Raw genomic sequence first — 21518 nt, forward strand, 5'->3', positions numbered from 1 at the left:
GTGCAGAGAAACTCGCACAGCCCGACTCCGCTCCGCCATCCTCGGCGTGTATCTGTATCTCTGTGATAAGGCTCCTCACCAGCAGCGACATRGGCAGCGCTGGCACAGCCGCGCCCTGTGCCCGCCCCGGAACCGGCGCTGCCCTCAGCTCCCGGCGCGCAGGGGTTAAGCGGGCCCGGGGCGGGGCGGTGCCGCCGCTGGCGGGCTGTGCTCGGCCGGGCTCTCCAACAGCGAGCGGCTTTCCTCGTTTCCCGGCGGCGGATCCCGCTGCTCCCGGTGAGAGCYGCGTCCAGCCGGTCGCTGCCGTGCTGGTGGTGGGGTGTCCGCCGTGTGTCCCGGTCGCCGGGACCCCTGCGAGGGGTGGCGGGGAAAGGGGGCGGCGGGCGAGGGCGGCGGTGCGGGGCCGCTCGCTCTGTCTGCGGGGCCGGGGGAGCTCTCAGGCAGCATCGCGGAGATGAGACCGGCAGGGTAAAATCAGTTTTGCAGCGACTTCAGCTTTCCGTGATGATGGATGAACCCCGGCCAAGAGYTTTTCCCTGCAGAAGGCATTGACTGTGGGCTTCCTTCAAAAATGCCGGCTGGCGGGGAGAAGTGAGAGTTGGCAATTATAGTGGATTCTGCATGGTTTTAAAGTATGAGTCTGAGGATTTAGAGGTTTAGATGAGATACTAGGGAGGAATCCTTCTCTATAAGGATGGTAAGACACAGGTTGCCCAGAGAAGTTGTGGATGCCCCATCCCTGGCAGTGTTGAAGGACAGGCTAGATGGAGCTCTCAGCAGTTTGGTCTAGTGGAAAGTGTTCCTGCCCATGGCAAAGGGATTGGAACTATGTGATCTTTAGGGTCCCTTCCAACCCAAACCATTCTATGATAGGCAAAAATATTAAAGCAGGCTCTGCCCTTTCTTGATCTCCCATTTCTTGATCTGTCTACTTCCAGGAGCACATTATTGTTGAACGTCAGTTTTATCTTCGGCTGAGGAAGTCTGCAGAAACTTTTGATGTGTCTATAAAAATTTCCATTTGCTTAGAGAGCGTGAGAGTTTTGTGGCTTTACATTAACTGGTTGCTTGTCACCTACTGCCTGATTGCTGTCAGGGTCTGCCATGGGAAAGCTGCTTTACGCTTGCTCCTTCCTTYGGTTCCTGCCAAGACACCTCCAGCTGGGTGCTCTTGGAGGGGRTATGCTGGACCTTTGGACTACCAGAACTTTGTTCCCAGTTTTTTGAAGTATATCATCTGTGATTACTTAGGGCATCACTGAACCRAGAACACTTAAAAGATCACGTGGATGCTTAATACTGTGAACAATTGCTGAATGAATGTCCTTGGTTTATTTGCAGCCATTTTTCTTCTTTTTTTACATAAAAATCACTTTGCTGTTTCTGCTTCTTAACTTCCAGCTCTTTTTTATGAGGRTTCATGGTGCTGTAGGAAGAAATGATTAATTTTTCATTTAATGTACGTGGTGTAATGGTGATACCCAATAGTAGCTGACTGTACTGCATATCACCATAAGGAAGTGTAGTTGATTATAAAAATAGCTTTTATATTTCATCTCCTTGAGCRTAGATGGTTATATACATTTAGTAAATCTAGTGCGTGTGAAGTTTGAGTATTTAATAAAGGTTAATGTTCGTTAAATGAAGAAAACTAATAGTCCTTATAAATYGTAATACATTTCCATTATTCCGTGGCTTTTAACAGGCAGGCCTCTTGTTTGTTTTSTTAGGTTCTTCACTTCTTTAAAAATTCACATATGATGTAATTCTGTTGCAAGACCGATTTCTTTCTGTTTCCTTGTAGTGTAATCCTGGGGTTTTTAAGGATTACAGTCCCATCTCTTATAAGCTCTGTGCTGTCAGGCTCTTCTTAAGGGAGGGTAGAACAAAACCTTGTGATTCAATATTCCCATAAGAGCATTCCCAGAAAGTACCAACTTCGGCACGTAGCCTTAGTCACTTCTGAAAATAATAAATTAATCATTCTATAATTATGATTCCGCCCTTGGATCAGCACGAAAGTGACACATTTGCCTATTTAAATGTAAAGAATGCAGAAAGGATAAGGTTTTGGTTATAGGATTAAGTTTTTGGTTAATGGATCAGGAAAAACGGTATTCAGGTTGGAGGGCAAATTGGAAACCTGTGGCTTTTTGGAGTCATGTTTAAGTTTTGTGTTCYTTGCTTTATGCTGTGCCAGAAAGAAGTGCTCTTAAGGTCAGTAGGAGGAGTTTAATGAGGAGGATATTATGAGTAAGATGCTTCCTGGACTCGGGTTTCAGGTGTCTGACAGCTAGAACTGAGCTTTGGAGACCTGGAGCCAGAGGTGGAAAGAGGCTGAAGCTGGATCAGCATTGTTGGTGTGAGAGGTATGGAAAAAAGAGGATGAGGTAGTGGTGAGGTGGGGATTGCAAGGGATTAATTTAGGCTTAAGGGGTTTGAAAGTAGTGAATCTCAGCCATAAAAACTGTAGATGCTCATTTTGCTCCAGTTATGAAAGCTGTAATGTGGCTGGAATTTTTGAGAAATTTAATATTCATGGTAGTTACCATCAATACAGAAGGTTTCTCTCTCTGTTAATGCTTCTAGCTTTACAGATGGGACTATTCTGATGCATTTGAATCTATTTTTTTAATATAATTCTAGGTATAAAACCTACATGGCCCCTGGTTCCTCAAATGAGAAGAAAACTGATGATGGAGAGGCTTCAAAGTAAGATTRAGAAATGAATTATTTTGTCCAAGTTAACACTTAAACTTCCTCCCCAAACTCATTACACACTAATTTAGTTTAAGATAAAGTTTATGATAGTAATGCCAAGTATCCAGTAGCAGCTCTTCTGATAAATAGATTTATTTATTGCTTTACCACACTTACCGTGACAATGAATTTATTGAAGCTAAGTGTTGTTTTTATTTATTAACTTATTTTTATCCAATGAGCAGCTAAAATGTCAACTTTGGCTGCTGCTTCAAGAGTTCAAACAAATATTTCAATATGTTTCTCTAATCCTTACTTTAAGCCTATTTTAAGCCTAATCCTACTTTAAGCCTATTTTACTAAAAAGGTACTAAAACCTGCTATGTGACTCTTTAGTCTTGAGATTTGTATTTTACTTTAACCCTCAGAAATTGTAGGTGCTTTACAACAGCTTGAGGGAAATAAGTTTTCTGCTCCTGGGCTTTGCATGCCAAAGATGTTTATCAAGGAAACTTTGCCTCTACTGTAAATCCATGGCATTGGTCCTATGTACACRTAACACTATGCTAGGTTTTATTGCCCATTTTACCCCAGGGTCCAAGTCTACGATCAGATGTGCAGGTAAGCTGTGCAAGTTGATAATGGCCCCTCACTGTGGTGAGGCAGTGGGTTGGAGAGCACTGTTGGTGGGGTGTGAGATGAAAAGGGTGGAATATAGCCTTGGAGGAAGGAGGCTGTGTTTTGGCTAGGCACGAGGACAGTGGTGTTGGCACATGCCACTTGAATTTCCTTGCACTTTTAACAGAGACCTCGCCTTTTCCTAATTTGTTTCCTGGAGAGAAGCTTTTATTGCTGGTGTTTTCATAGAGAACAAAATACATTTTTTTGCTTGCCTGAGAACACATTGTAAAATGATTTYGGATCATATCCTRTTYTGTTTGTATGTAAAAGCCATTCCARTGGGCATCAGCACYRCCWGATACTGGATCTGCATTAGTGAATGACCCAGTAAATAAATGTAGAGAGTCCCACAACACTGAACAGGAATAATTCAGGGGAGGCAGCCTGGAAATTCTGTTAAATGAGCTAGTTAACTCCTAGCTTGTCTGCACCTTTCTGACAGGCCATAAACCTGCTCTTTAGTTCTCTCAGAGTCAAACAGGTCTCTTGGAAGGAAGAACAAAGGCAGCCAAAGCCTTTGGTTCCACCTCAGGCAGGATTTGTATGAGGAGAGGCAAATGGGGCCCGTGGCAGATGGAAGGGAAGTCCTACTGAAGGGGTGAATGGACCAGCTCCTGGGGTGGGCAGCTCCTTCAGTTGCTGAAGGTGGTTGTCTGGGTGGGAGGGACAAATAGGGTGGGTTGGGATGACACCTCTTTCCTTGGTTGTGCAGCTGTTACTGGATAGGCAGTGATGTTGGAGAGAGATGTCAAGAACAGAAGCAATTGCCATACTCAGAATATTTGGGTTGAAACTATTTGCTTTCTGAGGAACAGTTCAGTGACCTCAGCGTGGGCATCTTGGCCACCACAGGCTTCCTTCCTGCACAGGAGTGACCTGGGGCCTATGGGAAAACACTGTCTTTCTGGAGAGGCATTAGGAGGCAGAGAAGATAACATAAACCATCTAAAATAGTGCCAAACACCTCTGTTTAGGCTTTAGAGTTGTTATTGAGTTCTTAATGATTTTTTGTATAAAGTCCGGGTGAGCTCTTTTGTTCRTCTCCTCTGACAAACCAGTTTGAATTTGCTGAGCCATGCTATGTGTACAGTGAGCCTTCATGAAGCTGGTAACTCTTGTGTCTGGGAGCTGTTTGCTGCTTGATTCCATCTCTCAGAAATTACTTTGAAGTACTGGCCAGTGTTCTGCTTAAGCTTGTGCTAATTGACTGGTCATTCCTACCTGTTTCAGTTGGACTAAAACATCAAGCACAGAAAGCAGACATTTTATGAATCATTCCACTTGTTTAGTTAGTCCACTATCAAATTTTCCATAAAGGTGATCCCACAGGCTAAGTAGTTCAGGTTTCCCTCCTTGCCCTGTCATTTCCTGTCTCTTCAGACAGATTAATTTTTGTTTTTCCTCTAAGATGTATCACTTCCTTAAAAGGAGTGCTTAGGAAGCAATGAGTTCTTTCAACCTCTTCAGCTCTTTTTCCTTCTTGATATTTTTTCACTTCTGTGACTTTCTCCTTCCTTCAGATTTCCTCTTTTCTATTTCATATCCTCTGTACCCTTGTTATCAGTTTCATGCCATGGGTTTTTTTTTTCCTCCTGTCTGTATGACAGAGTAAGAAAAATTGCTGGTAATCTAGTTTGTGCTTGTCTATAAAGCCCAAATCATCCCATGCTTCTTGGGTGGCTGGCAGACTTCCAGTCAAAACAGAGGTCGGGTTTGCTTTTCAGCTTTGCTATAGATGGCCTTTGTAATAATGTGGTCTATTGAATATTCCCTGGTCCTGCTTGCRTTGTTCTGCTCACCATGAAGACTCACCCTGGTTCATAGATTTTATATTGTGTAAGATAAAGGTCGCACTTGCAAATGCATCCTAACACCTGAGCTTTCTTCAGMAATTTCATTCTGTGAAATGAATGGAATGTGAAATGTCATATGTGATATTTTACAAGACATWAAGCAGTTATGAAAGGTAGCATTTCTTTAGCACAATGCCCAGAATAAGTTAGTGCAGGCATATGTATGTGTGTTATTTCCCAACKTTTGACTTCTTGACTTTGAAAAATTCTCATCTGTTCCATGTAGGGGTTTGTATCTATTCTATATGTTTCACAATGCTGCTGTCTTGGCAGAGAGAAATTTATTCACCTCTGTAACCCTCACCTGGAGAAAATGAAAGAAGACATCCTGTACCATTTTGCTCTTGGGACTGGAACCCATGATTTTCCGACATTGTTTGGGGATGTAAAGGTAAGATGCTTTGCTTCACTCAGCAAGCCTGAGCTTTTCTGTGGAAGGTGGACACACAGCTGTCTTCAGAATAAGACTAAATGTGTCAGCCTACCAGCAACTGAGGAGTRCATGCAAAGGGGGAAAAATTTTGTGGGTTCTTGTCACTTCCAGTATCCAGCCAAGCTGGGGATAAGTGTTTTTGACTGTCTCTTTTCAAACTTTTTCCCAGTTTGTGTGTGTTGGAGGAAGTCCTTCCCGAATGAAAGCTTTTATCGCCTACATCGCGGAGGAGCTGGGGCTCGGAAGCCCTGGCTGTGACTACCCCAACATCTGCGCGGGCACCGACCGCTACGCAATGTACAAAGTGGGGCCGGTTTTGTCTGTCAGTGTAAGTGCTTCCCCTGATCTGACATGGGACACAGTTCAGTTTTGATGCTGCTCAAAGTAGAAAATTTGAATGCATGTTTCTTTTAAATACTTCATAGAAAATTTGAATGCATGTTTCTTTTAAATACTTCATAGACTGAATCAGGCTGCTCAAAATAGTGCAGTGAGCTAATTAAGAATTCCTTTTCTAGCCTTTAAGAGGGAAAATCTCCAAGACCTTTGTTCTTTCTTGCATTCATTATCCTCAGTGTACCACGGAGGTGTTGCAGGAAGGCCTTATAGATTCTTTGAGCAGAGTTAACTGTTGCCTCATCGCTGTTTTGTACCCTGAATAAAGGGGGAAAAATGTCACTTGGTGCATGTAGGGTATTGGGAAAAAGGATTGTATGAGCCCCAGAGCAATGTATCCACAATGGCACTGTCAAATGTGCTTAAGAGAAACATTCCATTGGATTGCTTCTGCCAGCTCATGTATGCATTTTAAATACATTCATAGTTTTAATTTGTAGATAGAATTACATGCTTCAATAGAAATTGCAAAACTAGTAATATTTTGAAACACTGGCCAGACCCTTTCTTTTGAGCTGTAATTATCATAATATTGTGCAAGCTAAAGTGGACTTACATTTGCTGAGACTAAACCACAGTGTCTATGTTTTGAAAAAAAAAATTGGCTTAACTAYTCATTAACACTTCAGGTTGGTGAAAAATCAGAGTGAGGTTTTTCTTTGTTTAGGAAATGCTCCATGATGAAGTGCATTAGTCAGCTGTTGGGAAAGGACACTCTTTATRCCTTTGAGAAGGTAAATGTTCTGTAATTCATGGCTTAGAAATACTGTATTTTATCCACACTCTACCAAAGCCAGTGGGAGTCTATTTGTAGGCCCTTTCAGTATTTTTCTGTAGGCCCAGAGGTTGGGCATTTTGTGGGAGTGATTTAGGTGGTATTTGGGAAAACAGTATCAGGAAGGAGATAATGCCCAGCTCCTTCTTCCATATATATTCTGTGTTGTCTACGTGAATGTGGAATATGAATTTATGCTTTCTTTTCAGCATGGTATGGGCATTCCTTCTATTTCAATCATGTTGCACGAGCTGATCAAACTGTTGTATCATGCCAAGTGTTCTGACATAACCATCATTCGCATTGGCACCTCTGGTGGAATAGGTATTTCCCCTTTTGATTTCTTTCTTTCTTTCTGCAAACCAAAGTGTCCTTGCAGGAGAGTAAAGCATCTCTCTGCATGTAAGAGGTTAATGGTCAGAAGAGTTTTCCACAGGAGAKGCATCCTTTTACTTCCATAATTTTGAAACTAAAGGCAACCTCTGCTTTTGCATAGGGAAAATGTACTTAAAGATCTGACAATGTGAGAAGAAGGACATTCCTGTCCTGTATGGAAAATAAAAGAAGTGAAAAAGGAAAAATTCTGTTCTTTCAGAAATTATTTGTAATAATAAACTGAAGCAGCTAGGTGTGGACAAAAAATTTTCTTGGTGAATGTGGAGGCAAAATTGCCACCTTTAAAAGAAACAGGGTTGGGWCAAGATGTATGTTTTATGTGTTTGGAAACAAATTGTTAACTGCCTTGTTAATCAATATTTCCTTTTGCTGCAGGTCTGGAGCCAGGCTCAGTGGTTATAACTAGGCAGTCTGTAGATGCCACCTTCAAACCTCAGTTGGAACAGGTTGTTCTRGGAAAGACAGTGATTCGCAGCACTAACCTGGATGAACAGCTGGCTAAAGAACTGATGCAGTGCAGTAAAGAGATTGGTCGGTTCAATACAGTCATTGGAAACACCATGTGCACTTTGGATTTCTATGAAGGTAAGGCTGGTGCCARACCAGCAGAAGAGTATTGCTAAGCAGTAATAGATAAATATGGAATAATGCATAAACATTAATCTTCAAGTTCGCTAACAGAATGCATTCCCCATTCTGGCTTGCCTTGCCAATCACAACCTATTTTTCATCTACATAAAATYAAACATTTTATTTAGCAGTTTATGCATTAAACTTTTAATTCTGTGGCGRTTTCTCCCCAACTTTAATAGGTCCTCCGCAGTACATACAGTCTTCTATACACTTCTCATGTATTTGTCAGGTATATTTGTCACAAAATTTATGTGATTTACTAAAACATCCTAGGAAATTAGAGGAGTGAAATTTGTGACTGGTTTAGGGTTGGTTTTCTTTGCACTGGTGAAGTACCTAARGTCAGTATTTTCTGAAAGAACGGCTGGAACTTCTTTCATTTTGAGCAAAGCAGTGATCAGACAACTGAAGATATTTTGCTGAGTTGTGTCAGTGCTGCTATGTAGGAGGCACAAATCTGCAAGGCTTATTTTGGGTAAACATACAGACATTCAGGTGCTTTTCTGATCTCCTAAGTCTAGGTGTTCATTCAGAAACATTTTTCAACCCTTGTGAGAATGGAGTATAAGTGGCACCTGGTCCCACTTCGTTGCTGACTAGGTGACAAAGGGTACAACACAGGCAGGAACAAATGGCCTTCATCGCAATGCTCTGGTTTGGGCAGAAGCACACACTGTCAGTTCATGTATCAGGCACCAACCACAGGTGCAAGCAACAAAAAAGAAGTGAGGGATGTTTTCAAGTTACATACCAAGAGCTGAGAATAGGATCAAAGGTAATAATTTAGGAGTACATCTCCCAAACTGAAGAAGGTACTGATTAAAATACAGTGTAATTTAACTTTACTGTAATAACCTGCTGCTGTCTTGTTTTTACATATTATTCTTGACTAATTTGAATAAAAAATTTCTCAAAAATTTACCGTAATAGCTAGTTAGCTTAAGAGACTCTTCATCTCTTTAGAAAGTCTGCAAGTAATGAAATGTTCATCCTTTTAGGGTAGAAACAGGAAAGCATTTTCAAACCTGGTAGTTTTTTTAGACAGTGATTGAACATTTAAAAATACAGCACTTCCATACAACTTAAAGTTTCTTGTGGAATTTTGATGCTTGATGTATAYGTGGGATTCTACTACATACATTTTTCTGTTTATGAATCTGAGAATTGAAGCTGGAGAAGATCAATTAAATTACCATGATTCTCATTATCAAAAATCATGTAATATGTAGAAGCTCTAGCAACAGCTAAGAATCCCTTTATCCTATTTGCCTTGTGCACAAAAGTAAGGAGTAGCAGTAAAAGCTGAACATTGTATGGAGGAAACTGTAAYAACTGGATGTTTTCAAAACTGAATTTTCTCTGTGACTTCATCACTCTGAAATCTTGCACAAAATTACTTTCTAGGACAGGGCAGGTTGGATGGTGCAATCTGCTTATATAATGAAGAAGAAAAACTGCAATATTTGAAGAATGCTTATGATTCTGGTGTCAGAAACATTGAGATGGAGTCTTCTGTATTTGCTGCAATGTGTAATCTCAGCGGTGTCAAAGGTAAACTAACTTAGTCACTTTATCAAACCTATAGGAAATTTTCTGCATTGAAGGAGTTTCTGCCTATATATATATATATATATATATATAAATAAATATTTCTGCTTATAATTTTATTGCTATAATTGTCTGATTTTTGTCAGTTGTGTCACAAGTTACCAAACTTCCTCACACAACTTTTACAGTTTACTGCTGTCATTTGCTATTCCAGCCTGTGGCAACCATGTAAATCATTAAAGTACCTAATTACCGTATGGCATTAATTAGTTTTCTCCAGCTGGCTTTTGAAGCTTACAAAAAACAACTGCTTAGTTTGAGCAATCAGGTGATTCTCTCACCTGATTTTTTTAATATTTATATGCATATATAAATATTAAAAAAACTATACTCACTTTCTGTACTTTCATATCAAATGGAAAATATAATTATTTTCTGTAGACTTAAGACTTTGATTCTTAAAAAATTGAGGATTTTTACTAGCATCATGAATAAACCTTTCCAAATCATAAAATGACTTAAATTTTTTTGCTCAGGATGAGTAACAGAGAACAATTACAAATAATATAATACAGAGTCTTTCTTCTTACYATAGTGACTGTCTTCTCTCACTTTCCTTAGCAAGAAATATGCCAATTTAAAACAGTGATGTTTCTCRAACTCCCTTTAAGCTCGAGGACAAAATGAAAAAAATATAAGCTAAAAGGCCAATAGTTTTGTCAAACATCCTCAGTTCTTACTGTCTTGAAAGGGATTAAAAACCCAACCTGTCCTCCCCAATCCAGTACTGTCCCTGAGCAATTCAGGAGGCCTTTTGCTGTCTCTGCTTTGTAGGTCTGTAATGTGTATTTACTCCTTGTGCTCTGYGAATAGCCACTGGCAGAAACTCCAGACAGAGCAGAGTTACAGGGTTGAGTGATAGAGCTCAGCTTGAGTGAAAGGAGGGACTTTGCCTTTGGGGCTCTGGTTACTGAAAGGCAGCAGAAGAACCTGARATGGTCCATGGGTCCTCTTGCACTTGCAGTGTTCCCTGTCCATAAATGTGGAGGCATCTTATCTGCTGCTTCCTGGGGGGTGGCACCTACAGCCCAGGCACTCAGTGGAGGACTGTAACTACCTCTGCTCRGGCAGCATCTCAGGTCACTTCCTACCAGCCAGGTCCTGGGTGCTTGTGAAAAAACTTCCTATCAAGGAAAACGTAAGAATCTTAATATGATAACAAGTATCTGCAGCTGCCTGAGAGCTCTGGTTTAATTAGTGTAGCAATCAGTTATCTTAACCTATTAGTAACTTATATCATCCACAGCATGCTGGTCCCTTGCATCTTAGGGTACCATACACCCTTTTTTTGTGGGTTATTTTCTCTCGTATTTCYGATCTTTTAGCTGTTTATTTAAATGTTTGTGCTTTTGGACTGTAAAATGCAAGAGTGTCATTCTTAATTAGTGCTGTCTTTTAATTTCTAGCTGCTGTAGTGTGTGTCACTCTTCTGAATCGCCTTGAAGGGGATCAGATCAGCAGCTCACATGATGTCCTTGTGGAGTACCAGCAGAGGCCGCAGAAGTTAGTGGGATATTTCATTAAGAAAAGTCTTGGGAAAGTATGAAACATCCATCTTCATTTCAGAGAAGGAGACCGCCTTTGTACAGATTCTGTCATGGTTACAACTTCTGTGCATTACAGGTCTTTTGCCTCAGAATAACTTAGAGCATTCCATGTGTCTGTGGGAGTTAATCATTTATGTCACTGTTCTTTGGGAACTGAATGTGCTGAAAGGACTTCAGTTAAGTTCTGCTTAGTTATGCATTATTGTGACATAAAAACTCACTTTTCTATGAATTGGAAGGTTGTGAAGGACAAGCCTGTGATAATACATGAAAAAGCTTTATTTATCCCTGCTGTTAAAGAAAAACTAGAAAGAAAATCAAACTTTATTGCCAAGTACATGCATACCAGCAAATTAACTTAAAAATACTAATAATTTTCTTGTTTTAAAATAATTATATAAGTTATAATTGTCTTTGTTGCTTCACTTGTAAAGAAAACTTAAAGTGAATGCATGTTTTTTTTCAGAATTTGACAAATAAACAATATTATTTTCATATATTAAAATTTCATGAAATTGCAAAGTGTGGGACTGAATTTTCTAAGCACTAAGGTCTTGACACKGGGCTGTTGAATATCTATACTTCCTAGATACTGATCCAACAATATTTAACTAAAGAATCAAATCATTACCCAGGAAATATTTATACATTACATAATTTTGCATTGAAGTACTAGCAATCTTGCTGGAGCAAGGCTCCAGCTTTTGATGAGGAACCAGAGGTATTCTGGAGATGCATAGCATGTTCACAGGCCTGTGTTATAGCAGCCTTTTTTTATTTGCTTTTGCTTTTTCTTTTTTTTTTTTTTTTTTTAATTGGCATTCATCTCCATCCTCAGGATGTAACACTCACTGTTGCAATGGTTTCCAGTTCTTCTGAAGAACTGAAGAATACCTCTCAACAGTACGTGCCATCAAAACTCCTTTTGCAGGTGCAGTTTTTTTCCACTAACATTGGCCTAAGTGTTTGGGTTTTTTTTAAATCATGCTCACTGTTGCTTTGCCTCTGTGGTTCGAATGTAAATATGTAGTCAGTCAAAGAAAATGKGTTTGTCTSTTTTTCTTTTTTCTTTTTGTTTTTTCTACTGCAGTGGGGGAGGGTCCAGTCTTAGCAGGGATCACAGGTCAAAAGGTCTGAATAAGCTCTCAAAACAGATGTCACTGACCCAGCAAAATGAGATTTTCTTTGTGAGGATTTTAGTCTGCAATGCTGTTAACAAGCACAAGTGTTAGAACTATGGGAGAGTGATGTTAGTAGTAGGCACATGCACCAAGTGACAGAAGCAATATGATGAAAACATTAAAAAGGAAGGGTGACTCATAAACAGAAAACTGCCAATGAGGATCAGCCTCCTTAAATTTGATGAATTTTTCAGCTGGAGAACATATTAGTAAACTTTTAGAACTTTTGTCTTCTTTTAATTCTAAACCCAAATTTTCTCATTTATGTTTAGGATATGCAGTGCATGTAAGTTTTCAGAGAAAATCTTTTTTCCCTAAACTTAAGGGAAGGAGGGAGGTGGGAATAGCTCCACATCTTTTATAATGGTTTCTCCCTTATTTAAAAAAAAAGTTTACTGTACCTACTGCTGATCTACTGCATGAAGTTTGTGAGGTCCTTTGGGAAATATGCAAAAAAGTATATCTTTTCTCTTCATGGCCCAGTTCTCGAAACTGTAACAAGGAGAGAAAAAGGAGATCAATATTTTGCTTCTGTGCTTCCCACCAGATGGAGTAAAGGGGTGTATGACAGCTTAAAATTAGAATTCAAAGGAAATGGAGTATCCTCCTGTTTCTGCTGATTCCTGTCCTCTGATGCTGTATTCCTAATACAAGAGGTGGCCCTGCAGTCACATCTGACATGCGATAAAATACCTTTCCTAACTTCAGAGGAAACTTGCCAGAATSTTACCCTGATAAGAACAATTGCATTTTTCCTTGTGACTGCAGCTGGATAGGGAGATAAAGAAATGAGTCTGTTGTGTGCATCCGGCCCTGAAGTTAACTTCCTGTATGTTTTTCAGAGAGTTACACAAGATTTACACATCTCATATGCAAGTCAATTGTTTAATATTCATTAAATAGCCAGTCACATTCATTCTGTAGAACGTGAATGAGGAATTGGAGTGGTGATATTTTAGAAAATATATATGGTATTACATGTATGTATTCAATATTACATAGTGCATTCTCTTGTGGTAGGTTTAAAAATCCTGCAAACTCCAGAAACCCATTTCAAATCAAGGGCCTGCTGTGGTTCTTGTGCCATCCTGTACCTAGCAAAACATTATAAAGTCAATTTAATCCAGGGCTCAGAAGTGATAAAAGAAAAGAACGAAGGTAGAAGATATGAATAGAGTGGAAGCAGGAAGGGAGAAAAAAGTGGTTTCTACCAGTGGTTTGTTCTGTGATTTATGGTGTCCTACCATTTTGTTAAAGAAGTGGTTGAGACCATAATGAAGACAGGCTATAATGCTGTGGTTTTACACTTGCAAGAGACTGAAAAAGTGCAGTAACTCAGTGAATTGACGGAGTGAGTTTTTATTTTTGGCATCTTGATATATTTCAGGGAAGAATTTTCTTTAATGGAAGGTGTGAAAAATCCTGAAAAGGAACATTTTGGAATGACCTATRTCCAGRAGTGGTTAGACAACAAATGTTTTTRTCTCTCCTTTAAAAACCTTTTTGATAATTTTAGTATTTCTTGGAAATATATACATGTAGTAAGCAACATATTTTTTTTTCCAACATTCTTCTTTGTAAAGATTTTCAATGCATTGTATAACATAACTGGATTTTTTCAAGTCTGAATCTCAATATATATTTCTAAATAAAATGTTTATATGGTTGAATCAGGGATGTTTTTCATTTCCMTTGTCAAGACAGGTAAAAGAAACCAAAGGAGCAAACTGGGCTTTGGGGACAGGATYTGCGTGCAAAAACTGAATACAAAAAGGCTCAATAATGTGTATGATGTTACTATTAAAGTTTGCTATCAGATGTTGAGGTTTCTTTTCCCTGAATTTTTCTCAGTCTTTGAGTGACTGAAAGTCATGTTTTATCTTTCTGAAATAATCAACATTTAATATTATACTCCAAGAGTATGGATTAAATTACAAATCCAAAACAGTCTTCTGCGTGGAGAGAAAGGAGGTCAGTAAACAGAGAAACCTTAAATCTGATTCTCTGTGATACAATARTAGAAGAAAGAGTAATGCTGACAGGTGCAGTACTTTTGCTTGGGTTACAAACGAAGCAGCAGCAAAAGACAAGACCTAGTTTTACACAACACATTAGATTGATYCCAGATGCTTCTTGTTGGCGCTGAGCTTGTAACTGTGAGAAAATTTTCAATTTACTATCAGTCTGTCATTTTACAAGAGTAAACTTCCTAGAGCTCCCTAGAAGCTCAAACAAACCACCAGCCTCCTTGGGAGATTGGGTCTGTTTTGTTGGTTTAACACATAGCTCCATTTTAATCAGCCCTATTATTTGACCTTGCCCACAACTAACGTTTTTCATCATGCCCTAACTTTGCACACAGGGAGCGTCTCCCAGGAAAGATGCTACTAATTGGTGTCATSCTGCAGGCACTTTGTCTGCAACTCAGGTCTGGGCCATGTAAATATTTACAAGTAGTACTCCTATTCATGTTAAAAGGAAAGCCTCATGATCGCTCAATGAACCTTGTGAAAGAAGTGGTGGGTGGTGATAGGAAAATAGGTTAGTTTGCCAGATTCCCAGCCTTATCCACACATGATTTGACTGCATTCCTGTCTATACCAAACTATTTTTGGCTCCTGGGCTCTAACCTATTTAACATATAAAATTATGTTCCTTTGAAAGTGCTTGCCAGCCTACTCTAATTACATTGTATTAAAACTGTAGGCTAGATGTGGCATGTTGATTGTATATTATAGAGCTGTCAAGTTTTAAAACCAGAACTGGATGCTGGCAGCATGTTTTCTGTCTTTTCAGTCCCAGTGATTTTGGATGACTTGTATATTATAAAAGTAAAGTTTTAAGTTAAAACTGAGAGAAAGCCTGCTAAAGCTAAGCAGAAGCAGAAAAGGCCAGGTCACTCTGTCTTGTCCTTACTCAAAGGCCCAATTCTTAGCCTGTTTTTTTTTTCCATTCCAGAAGGAGTGAGTGGAGCATATGATGAAATCCATGGCTTTTTAATTTACCCTGCAATACTCAAGATGTTGCTGTTGACTATGGCCACTTTGTCAAGGAGCCCTGAACACATCCAGTTCATATAGCTATTATCTGTTGTTTATTGTGAAATAATGATGTAGTTAATATAGGTATTTAAGAGACTTCTTGCTGATGTATCTTTCGAAAAATACTCACTACTCCTTTGATTTCCCTGCCTCTGTGCTTCATTATCATATCTTTTGTGCCAAGGGTTTGGTTTGGGGATGAGGGGATAATAGTTTGATTTAATAATTCTCATATTTCTATGACATTCCAAATAACACAATCAAGCTCATACAATCTGTAACTTCTAAAATTACTTTTAGAAATAATTTCCCAGAATGTCACTGCAGCTATTGTTTTTGGTGGAATCTTCATGGGATATCTTTTACTTTCCTAAATTTCATTCTWGAAAAAACAGGTCTGCTGCTGAAGGACACCAAATGAGGCAAAGGACAGGAAGGACAATAAGTAAGAGGACAGATGAAATCAACATAAGTTGATGGTGAAAAGCGTTTGTCTATATAGTGTCCCATATAGTAAAATGAGGAGTCAGTAGTTCATTAGTACTGGACAATAATTGCATACATAACAGTTGTTTCCTGTTATCATGAAAAGCTGTTTAGCATTAAAAAATAGAATGCCGCATTTTTGAGAATGTAAATATATGGAGCATAATAAATTACACACATCACAGTTGGATGWGCAGAGATGTTACAGAAAGACTTGTTCAAAATAATTTGGGAAATGGTTAATGTGAGCTGTTTTAGATCACACAGACAGGAGCTGTCTTCCATATCAGTTGCTTTGGTAAATAACTGCTTGTAATTCATTATGCTGAGTAATTTAAAATTTCCTACAAATGACATTCTGTAGATTCTGCTCCTTGGCTTTCCAGAACGTCTGTGTGAGGTGACACATATTAACAATTAACAGTATTTCAATTTTTGTTTCTGAAAAATATTTGTTTAAAAATACATACTTCCTCTGTGCGTGGAATTTGCATTGCTGCTATATCTCAGAATGTCACCTTTGATCCTAGAGAGCAAAATTACTGTCCATAATTTGAAACAGCRGGGATTTTAGCACTGCTTGACTGAAAACAGAAGTGCCATCCAAGTGTGAAGTGGAGCTCCATAGTGAGGTATTAATTAATCCTGGCTCTGAGGTATGTATGTGCTTAACGTCATTCTGGTAAACACTAAACTACTTAGTTTTTTAGTAGGTCCTAAGGACTTTCACATTTCTGTTTGACCTAAATAATTATTTCAGGAATTTTTCAGTCTCAGAGCAGAGAATATAAAAGGAAATCCCACCATATTTGAGAAAAAAAGGGTGTTTAGCTAGGTTTATTCTGTCTTGACTGCATCTGTGATTTCTGCTTTTTGGGAGGTGATTTTGACCAGTATGTAAAATTTATAAATTCATGACACCTACTTTGTCTGTTTTTTTCTCTATTTCTTGAACCCATGGAAAAGGTAAAAATGAAAACAGAAGTTTGCACCATTTCAAATACAGAGATTTGAACAGACTAATTGGTCAGTTTCCCAGGAAGTGGAGTTACTGTGTTTACAACACGCTCTGAAGGGACAAAACTGCTGACCCAAATCCAAAGCTTGGGACAGGGAAGGTGAGGCACTCAACACTGGCTGATTCTCATCCCRTGGAAACTGGCACAGCTAATTAGACCTGGAGATGTGCAGTTKTTCAGACTTATTAACTTTTTAAATTGCTGCCTTGGCTTCAATCTTACAGAAGTTGAATTCTTCTTTCATGGCTTGTGTACTCAAAAAGTTTTTATGTTTTGGGGGATTTTACTCATAATGGGGAAGAATAGTTGTGAATGTTAGAATAGGTTCATTCAATAGGAATGCATTTACAGAAAGTGCAATGATGCAATTTACTCAGCAATAATAAGAAATAAAGAATATTGTTTAGGCATCATGCTGTCTTACATGACTCAGATTCTAGGTGGTTTCAATTACCTTATATAATGGCTGATTATGTGTCTATTGAGAGAGAGAACTATAGAGAGAACTTTTGGGCATCAGATTCTTAGGCAATTCATTTGTCTAGAACAAAACAAAGAGAAAGTTTACTTCTCTGCTCACAGTGGCATTCCTTGTGGGTAGGGTGGTCATCCTCTACACCACCAGATTCCTGCTGGGTCTCCTAGTGGCTCTGCTACCACWGATCTGCACAGGCTCCCCTTCTGTTGAAAGAATTGCCTTTCTACCTCTTTGCTGAAGGAATTACTGCTGTAAGACTGATTTTCATCCAGGTGGCATGTAGCAATGAATTGACACAGTTTTCTGACTTTTTGGAATATTCCACCTCTGTGTAAGTAAAGTATACTGGAAAAGGAGACTGAAATCTCAAACATACACACTCTATAAGAGAAAATTCAACAGTCATATCATGATGCAATGGGTCATCTACAGTCCTAGATGTGTACTTATAAGGGTGTTCTAAAAGCATACTGACATTTTTAGGGCTATGTCGTGATAGTGTCATTTTCCTTTTTATTTTCCTACTATTCTTTTTACTTTTTTTTTCCCAAAAATATAATCGCCTGCAAATAAAACTGGCAAACACTGAAGTGACAGAAAGTCACAAAACTTTGGAAAAAGACAAATGTGTGTTACATATTTTTCCCCCATTCCCCTCATTGTTTGCATCAATTTTTATTGCAGAGATGTATAAACAAGTGCAGAACGTATGCTGTGGCATAAAGCAGCCTGAAGGCATTTATATAAACCCATCCCCTTACTGTTCATTGCACTGAGAAGAAAAACAGAAAGATGAGATTCCTCTACGAAAGCAAAACAAGAGGCAGAAACATAATCTCATCTTTTCTCAGGAAGCAGCCAAATCTCTTGCACTGTTTTCTAGTGCTGGGAATGATCAGCTTCTGAAGAAAACATTTGGACTGCTAGGTGAGATGATTCTGAGTTAGAAAGCCCCTAACAAGCGACTCTGCAAGTGGGTGAAGGAAAGAAAAGAAGATATGGGGCACGCCGTACACCAGTTCAAGGCTCTGTTTTGGAAAAATTGGCTCTGCCGTGTGAGGCAACCGGTGAGTGTTTGGAAATTATTAWAAAGGGAATATTTAAAATCTTTTATTATCTGTTGGAAAGAGCGTGCCTATTGATTTTCCCTTTTCACTGCAGATTGTTAAGGATAGGCTGGCTGCRAGTGGTTCTTGTTTTGCCTTTGGTCACCTAATTGTTGAAAACACAAGTGGARAACAACAATAGGTTGTTTTAATTCTGAAATGGCTGAATACAGCAGTGCTCCCCAATTTGTAAATGAGACAGAAATCTCATAGAAGTTTTGAAAAGCCACATCTTATCTTTTAATTAACATTAGACACCAGCAGTGCTGTAGCAGTGTCAAGGGGGAAAATCAATTTTCTTTGCATTACAGGTGCTTGTAGGTAATGTAARAAAGCTTGCATGACTGTGATCAAAGTCTAGATACAGGGAATGTATTGTGTATTAAAATTGTATCAACTTCTAAATTTCCTTTCTTTTCTGCTCTCCAAAGCCTAATTTAACCTTTCAAATTCCAATATGCAGAAAAATCTGGCAGCTACTTCAACAGAAGTCAAAACTAAAAGGTTGAAAATTAGATAATTAATTCACTTTACTGTGATTGAAATTATTTTTTGGGATAGAGGAAATGAATTTTCTCATGTGATAAAACATTTTTGTGAAAAAAAAAGGTCACTTCAATGAATACTTTCACACTGATTTCACTTGTCTGTAATGATCTGGGGATTTGCAATGAAGCATGTTGGCTGCTTTGGATAGGATTATTTCAGTCAAATAAACACACAGCTTTCAGTTTCAGAAATATTTAACCTCAATAAAATTGTGATTTAGAGAGGAATTTTTTTCTCCAAATTATTGAAAGTGATGGTATTTAATACAAAATAGACTTTTGGGGAAGGATGCTCTTGGTCATATTCTTCTCTGTTCCTGCACACTTCTGTATATTCAACTGGTGTGCATCAAGTGGCTTCTCAGTATCTCCTGCTTTTCTTCATATGGATCTGTTTCTATTCTTGTTCTGTGTAGTTTTCCATCATGTATTTCTGAAGGACTAAATATTAATTCACGCAATTTTTTTCATGCAAGTTTGCCCARTTGGTAGATTTCCTATATAGAAAACTCACTGAGATGCAGATTTCTCCAAGCCATGAATTTCAGGTGTGRTCCAAAGTATACTTAATTCTTGTTGAGAGGCAGAAGCTGCCCTGGGAAACTTGCAAAATCTCCTTGTGTGCTGTTGTGCAAACACTGAGCTGTGAAGGTTATGGGAGGAGAACACTGAAGCAGTTACGGGAGGRTAAATCCAGGTTGATCATCCACCGATGCAGAGGTAGTCAGACCCCTGTGAATATGAAGAGAGAAGCACCTCCTAAAAGATCTGATGTGCTTCAGCTCTGCTKTATGTCATGGAGATCTGTCTGTATAAGACAATTTTCTCCTTATGGTTATTTATCAGCAGTTAGGGCTGGGAGACAAGTGAGGGCTGTTGAACTAACAAAGTGTCGTGAGTGCCATGTGGCATTAGTTGATATCAAACAGTGTAGGGTGAAGGGGCTGTGACAGACGAAAGAGTTCTGCAAGGAACAGGTCTTTTGACTGAAATTCAGATTGGCATCAGTTGCTTCTCCTCAACATGGTTCAACATGGTTCAAAGGCAGGAGAGGGTTTTTTTGTATGTTTTGACATTTGTTGCAGTTTGAAACTGCACTTGTGCCAAAGACACAGTCTCATTTCTGTTTTCAGAAGCTTTTACTTCAGAACTACAGATTCTAGAAGCTCAGGAGATACACACTACCAGGCAAATGTACTACTTTAGTTTTCCATCACTGTATTTCTTAATTATTGTTTAAAAATGTTAATTACCATCTAAATTTGTAGCTAGATAAAGGATGAAATGTGATTCCCAAGTTCTGATGCCCTAATTTMGAGGACAATTGGAATTAAAATTGGCTGGGTTCTAAGTCTCTGTTACCAAAACTCASCCAGGTGAGTTTCTCCCAGGTACATCTCCCCAGAATGTCGTGAGCTCTCAGGCCCCAGTTCCCCTCAGTGCCTGGGCAAAGCAGCTGCCCAAGGACTGCAATGCTGCAATYTCACAAATGYCCTTTCTTTGGAGCTTCTGTGGGCATGCTCCTATTTGAACACAAGTAAGCCTTATACAGAAGTATTACTTCCCACGTTTACCACAAATAACTTTCTCATTAAGATCAATTTTGCATGCCTAATGTCTGCAGCATGCTGGTAGTTCCTTGAATCCTCCAACCTGTTGTTGTTGCCTCTGCAGCTGCCTGCTCGGTTTTATCCCAAATTCCTGTCAGCGGGAGCAGCAGTCCTGTCTAAAATGAATCCTCTGATGGGTTGTGCCAGCGATGGCAGGGCTGTGTTTGTTCCTCACTGCAGGCTGGCTCCTGGCTCAGGCTCCCAGCAGAGCCATTTCCCTTGCCCGGGCACTGCAGGYCAGGCCTCTCCTGACGAGAGAGATGCATTCCCGCCTGGCTCCCGGCCCTTCAGGGAGCAGCTGCCCGGTGCTGTGCCCTGGCTGCCAGCTGGGCTCGCTCCCCTGTAAACTCCCTGAGCTCTGGTCTCCCATGTCTCACCTGAGCTTTTTGTGGGACCTTCCCGCAGCCACTGCCTGTGATACGGGTGATAGCGATGGTGTGTGCCCCCAGGGACAGCTGGGCCCTTTCCAGTGCCCCTCCCCTCAGCTGCTGCAGCTGGCTCCATTCCCCATGGATAACCCACGGACACTCTGCAGCAATGGCTCTGCTCCACTGCAAGGCCCTCCATCTGACCCCAGACAGGAGGAATTTGGATGAATATGCCAAGGAGGGGAGGATGTTGCCAGGGCCCTGGGACTCTGCTATGTTTGATGGCTGTGGGCAGCCTCACTGGGACCCAAGGCCCAGTCAAAATGGGGCTTCCATGCCCTGTGTTCCCACATGGGAGAAGTCAGAGGGATACCACTCTCCAGATCAGCCCTTGTGCTCGGCCATTGTTTGGCTTGAGCTGCTGTGACATTGACTAAGGTCTGGACTCTTGGTTGAGGCTGGCTGTGATCACGGGGTCTGCCCTTCTGGGGTCCCTGGGATGGGTCCTCTACCTTGTTGGGTGGCATTGTTATGCACAGATCCCTGCACCCTGGAGAGGAGCTGGCCCTTGCTGCTCCCTAAAAGACTGGAAGCACCATCATCACTTTTATAAGGCTGGCTCTTGTATTGTTTTGAGAATGATCAGTTTAGATAAATGG

At 39.9% G+C, this 21518-nt stretch overlaps 2 protein-coding genes across 4 annotated transcripts in view; both read left to right on the forward strand.

The window, feature by feature from the left end:
* The first annotated feature begins 183 nt into the window (after window positions 1–183).
* Window positions 184–11788, forward strand: UPP1 (uridine phosphorylase 1). Of its 3 annotated transcripts, XM_057370801.1 has the most exons (9): window positions 184–276; window positions 2283–2369; window positions 2647–2712; window positions 5508–5625; window positions 5837–5995; window positions 7048–7162; window positions 7610–7819; window positions 9272–9418; window positions 10882–11788. In XM_057370801.1, the coding sequence occupies exons 3-9, from the start codon at window positions 2660–2662 to the stop codon at window positions 11019–11021; spliced, it is 942 nt and encodes a 313-aa protein (XP_057226784.1). In that variant the 5' UTR covers window positions 184–276; window positions 2283–2369; window positions 2647–2659; the 3' UTR covers window positions 11022–11788. The 3 variants fall into 3 exon arrangements, with proteins under 3 accessions (XP_057226784.1, XP_057226786.1, XP_057226787.1); XM_057370803.1 differs by lacking the exon at window positions 2283–2369; XM_057370804.1 differs by lacking the exons at window positions 184–276; window positions 2283–2369 and having other exon boundaries at window positions 2649–2712; window positions 5461–5625.
* A 6437-nt stretch (window positions 11789–18225) lies between these two features.
* Window positions 18226–21518, forward strand: part of ABCA13 (ATP binding cassette subfamily A member 13) — a 171143-nt gene continuing 167850 nt past the window's right edge. Inside the window, exon 1 of the mRNA XM_057370805.1 lies at window positions 18226–18294. Within this exon, the coding sequence (XP_057226788.1) occupies window positions 18226–18294 (69 nt within the window). The remainder of the gene's footprint in view (window positions 18295–21518) is intronic.

This window comes from Malurus melanocephalus, unplaced genomic scaffold (genome assembly GCF_030028575.1).
Source record: "Malurus melanocephalus ecotype Western Australia unplaced genomic scaffold, MMel_1.1 scaffold_133, whole genome shotgun sequence".
NCBI classification, from domain to species: Eukaryota; Metazoa; Chordata; class Aves; order Passeriformes; family Maluridae; genus Malurus; species Malurus melanocephalus.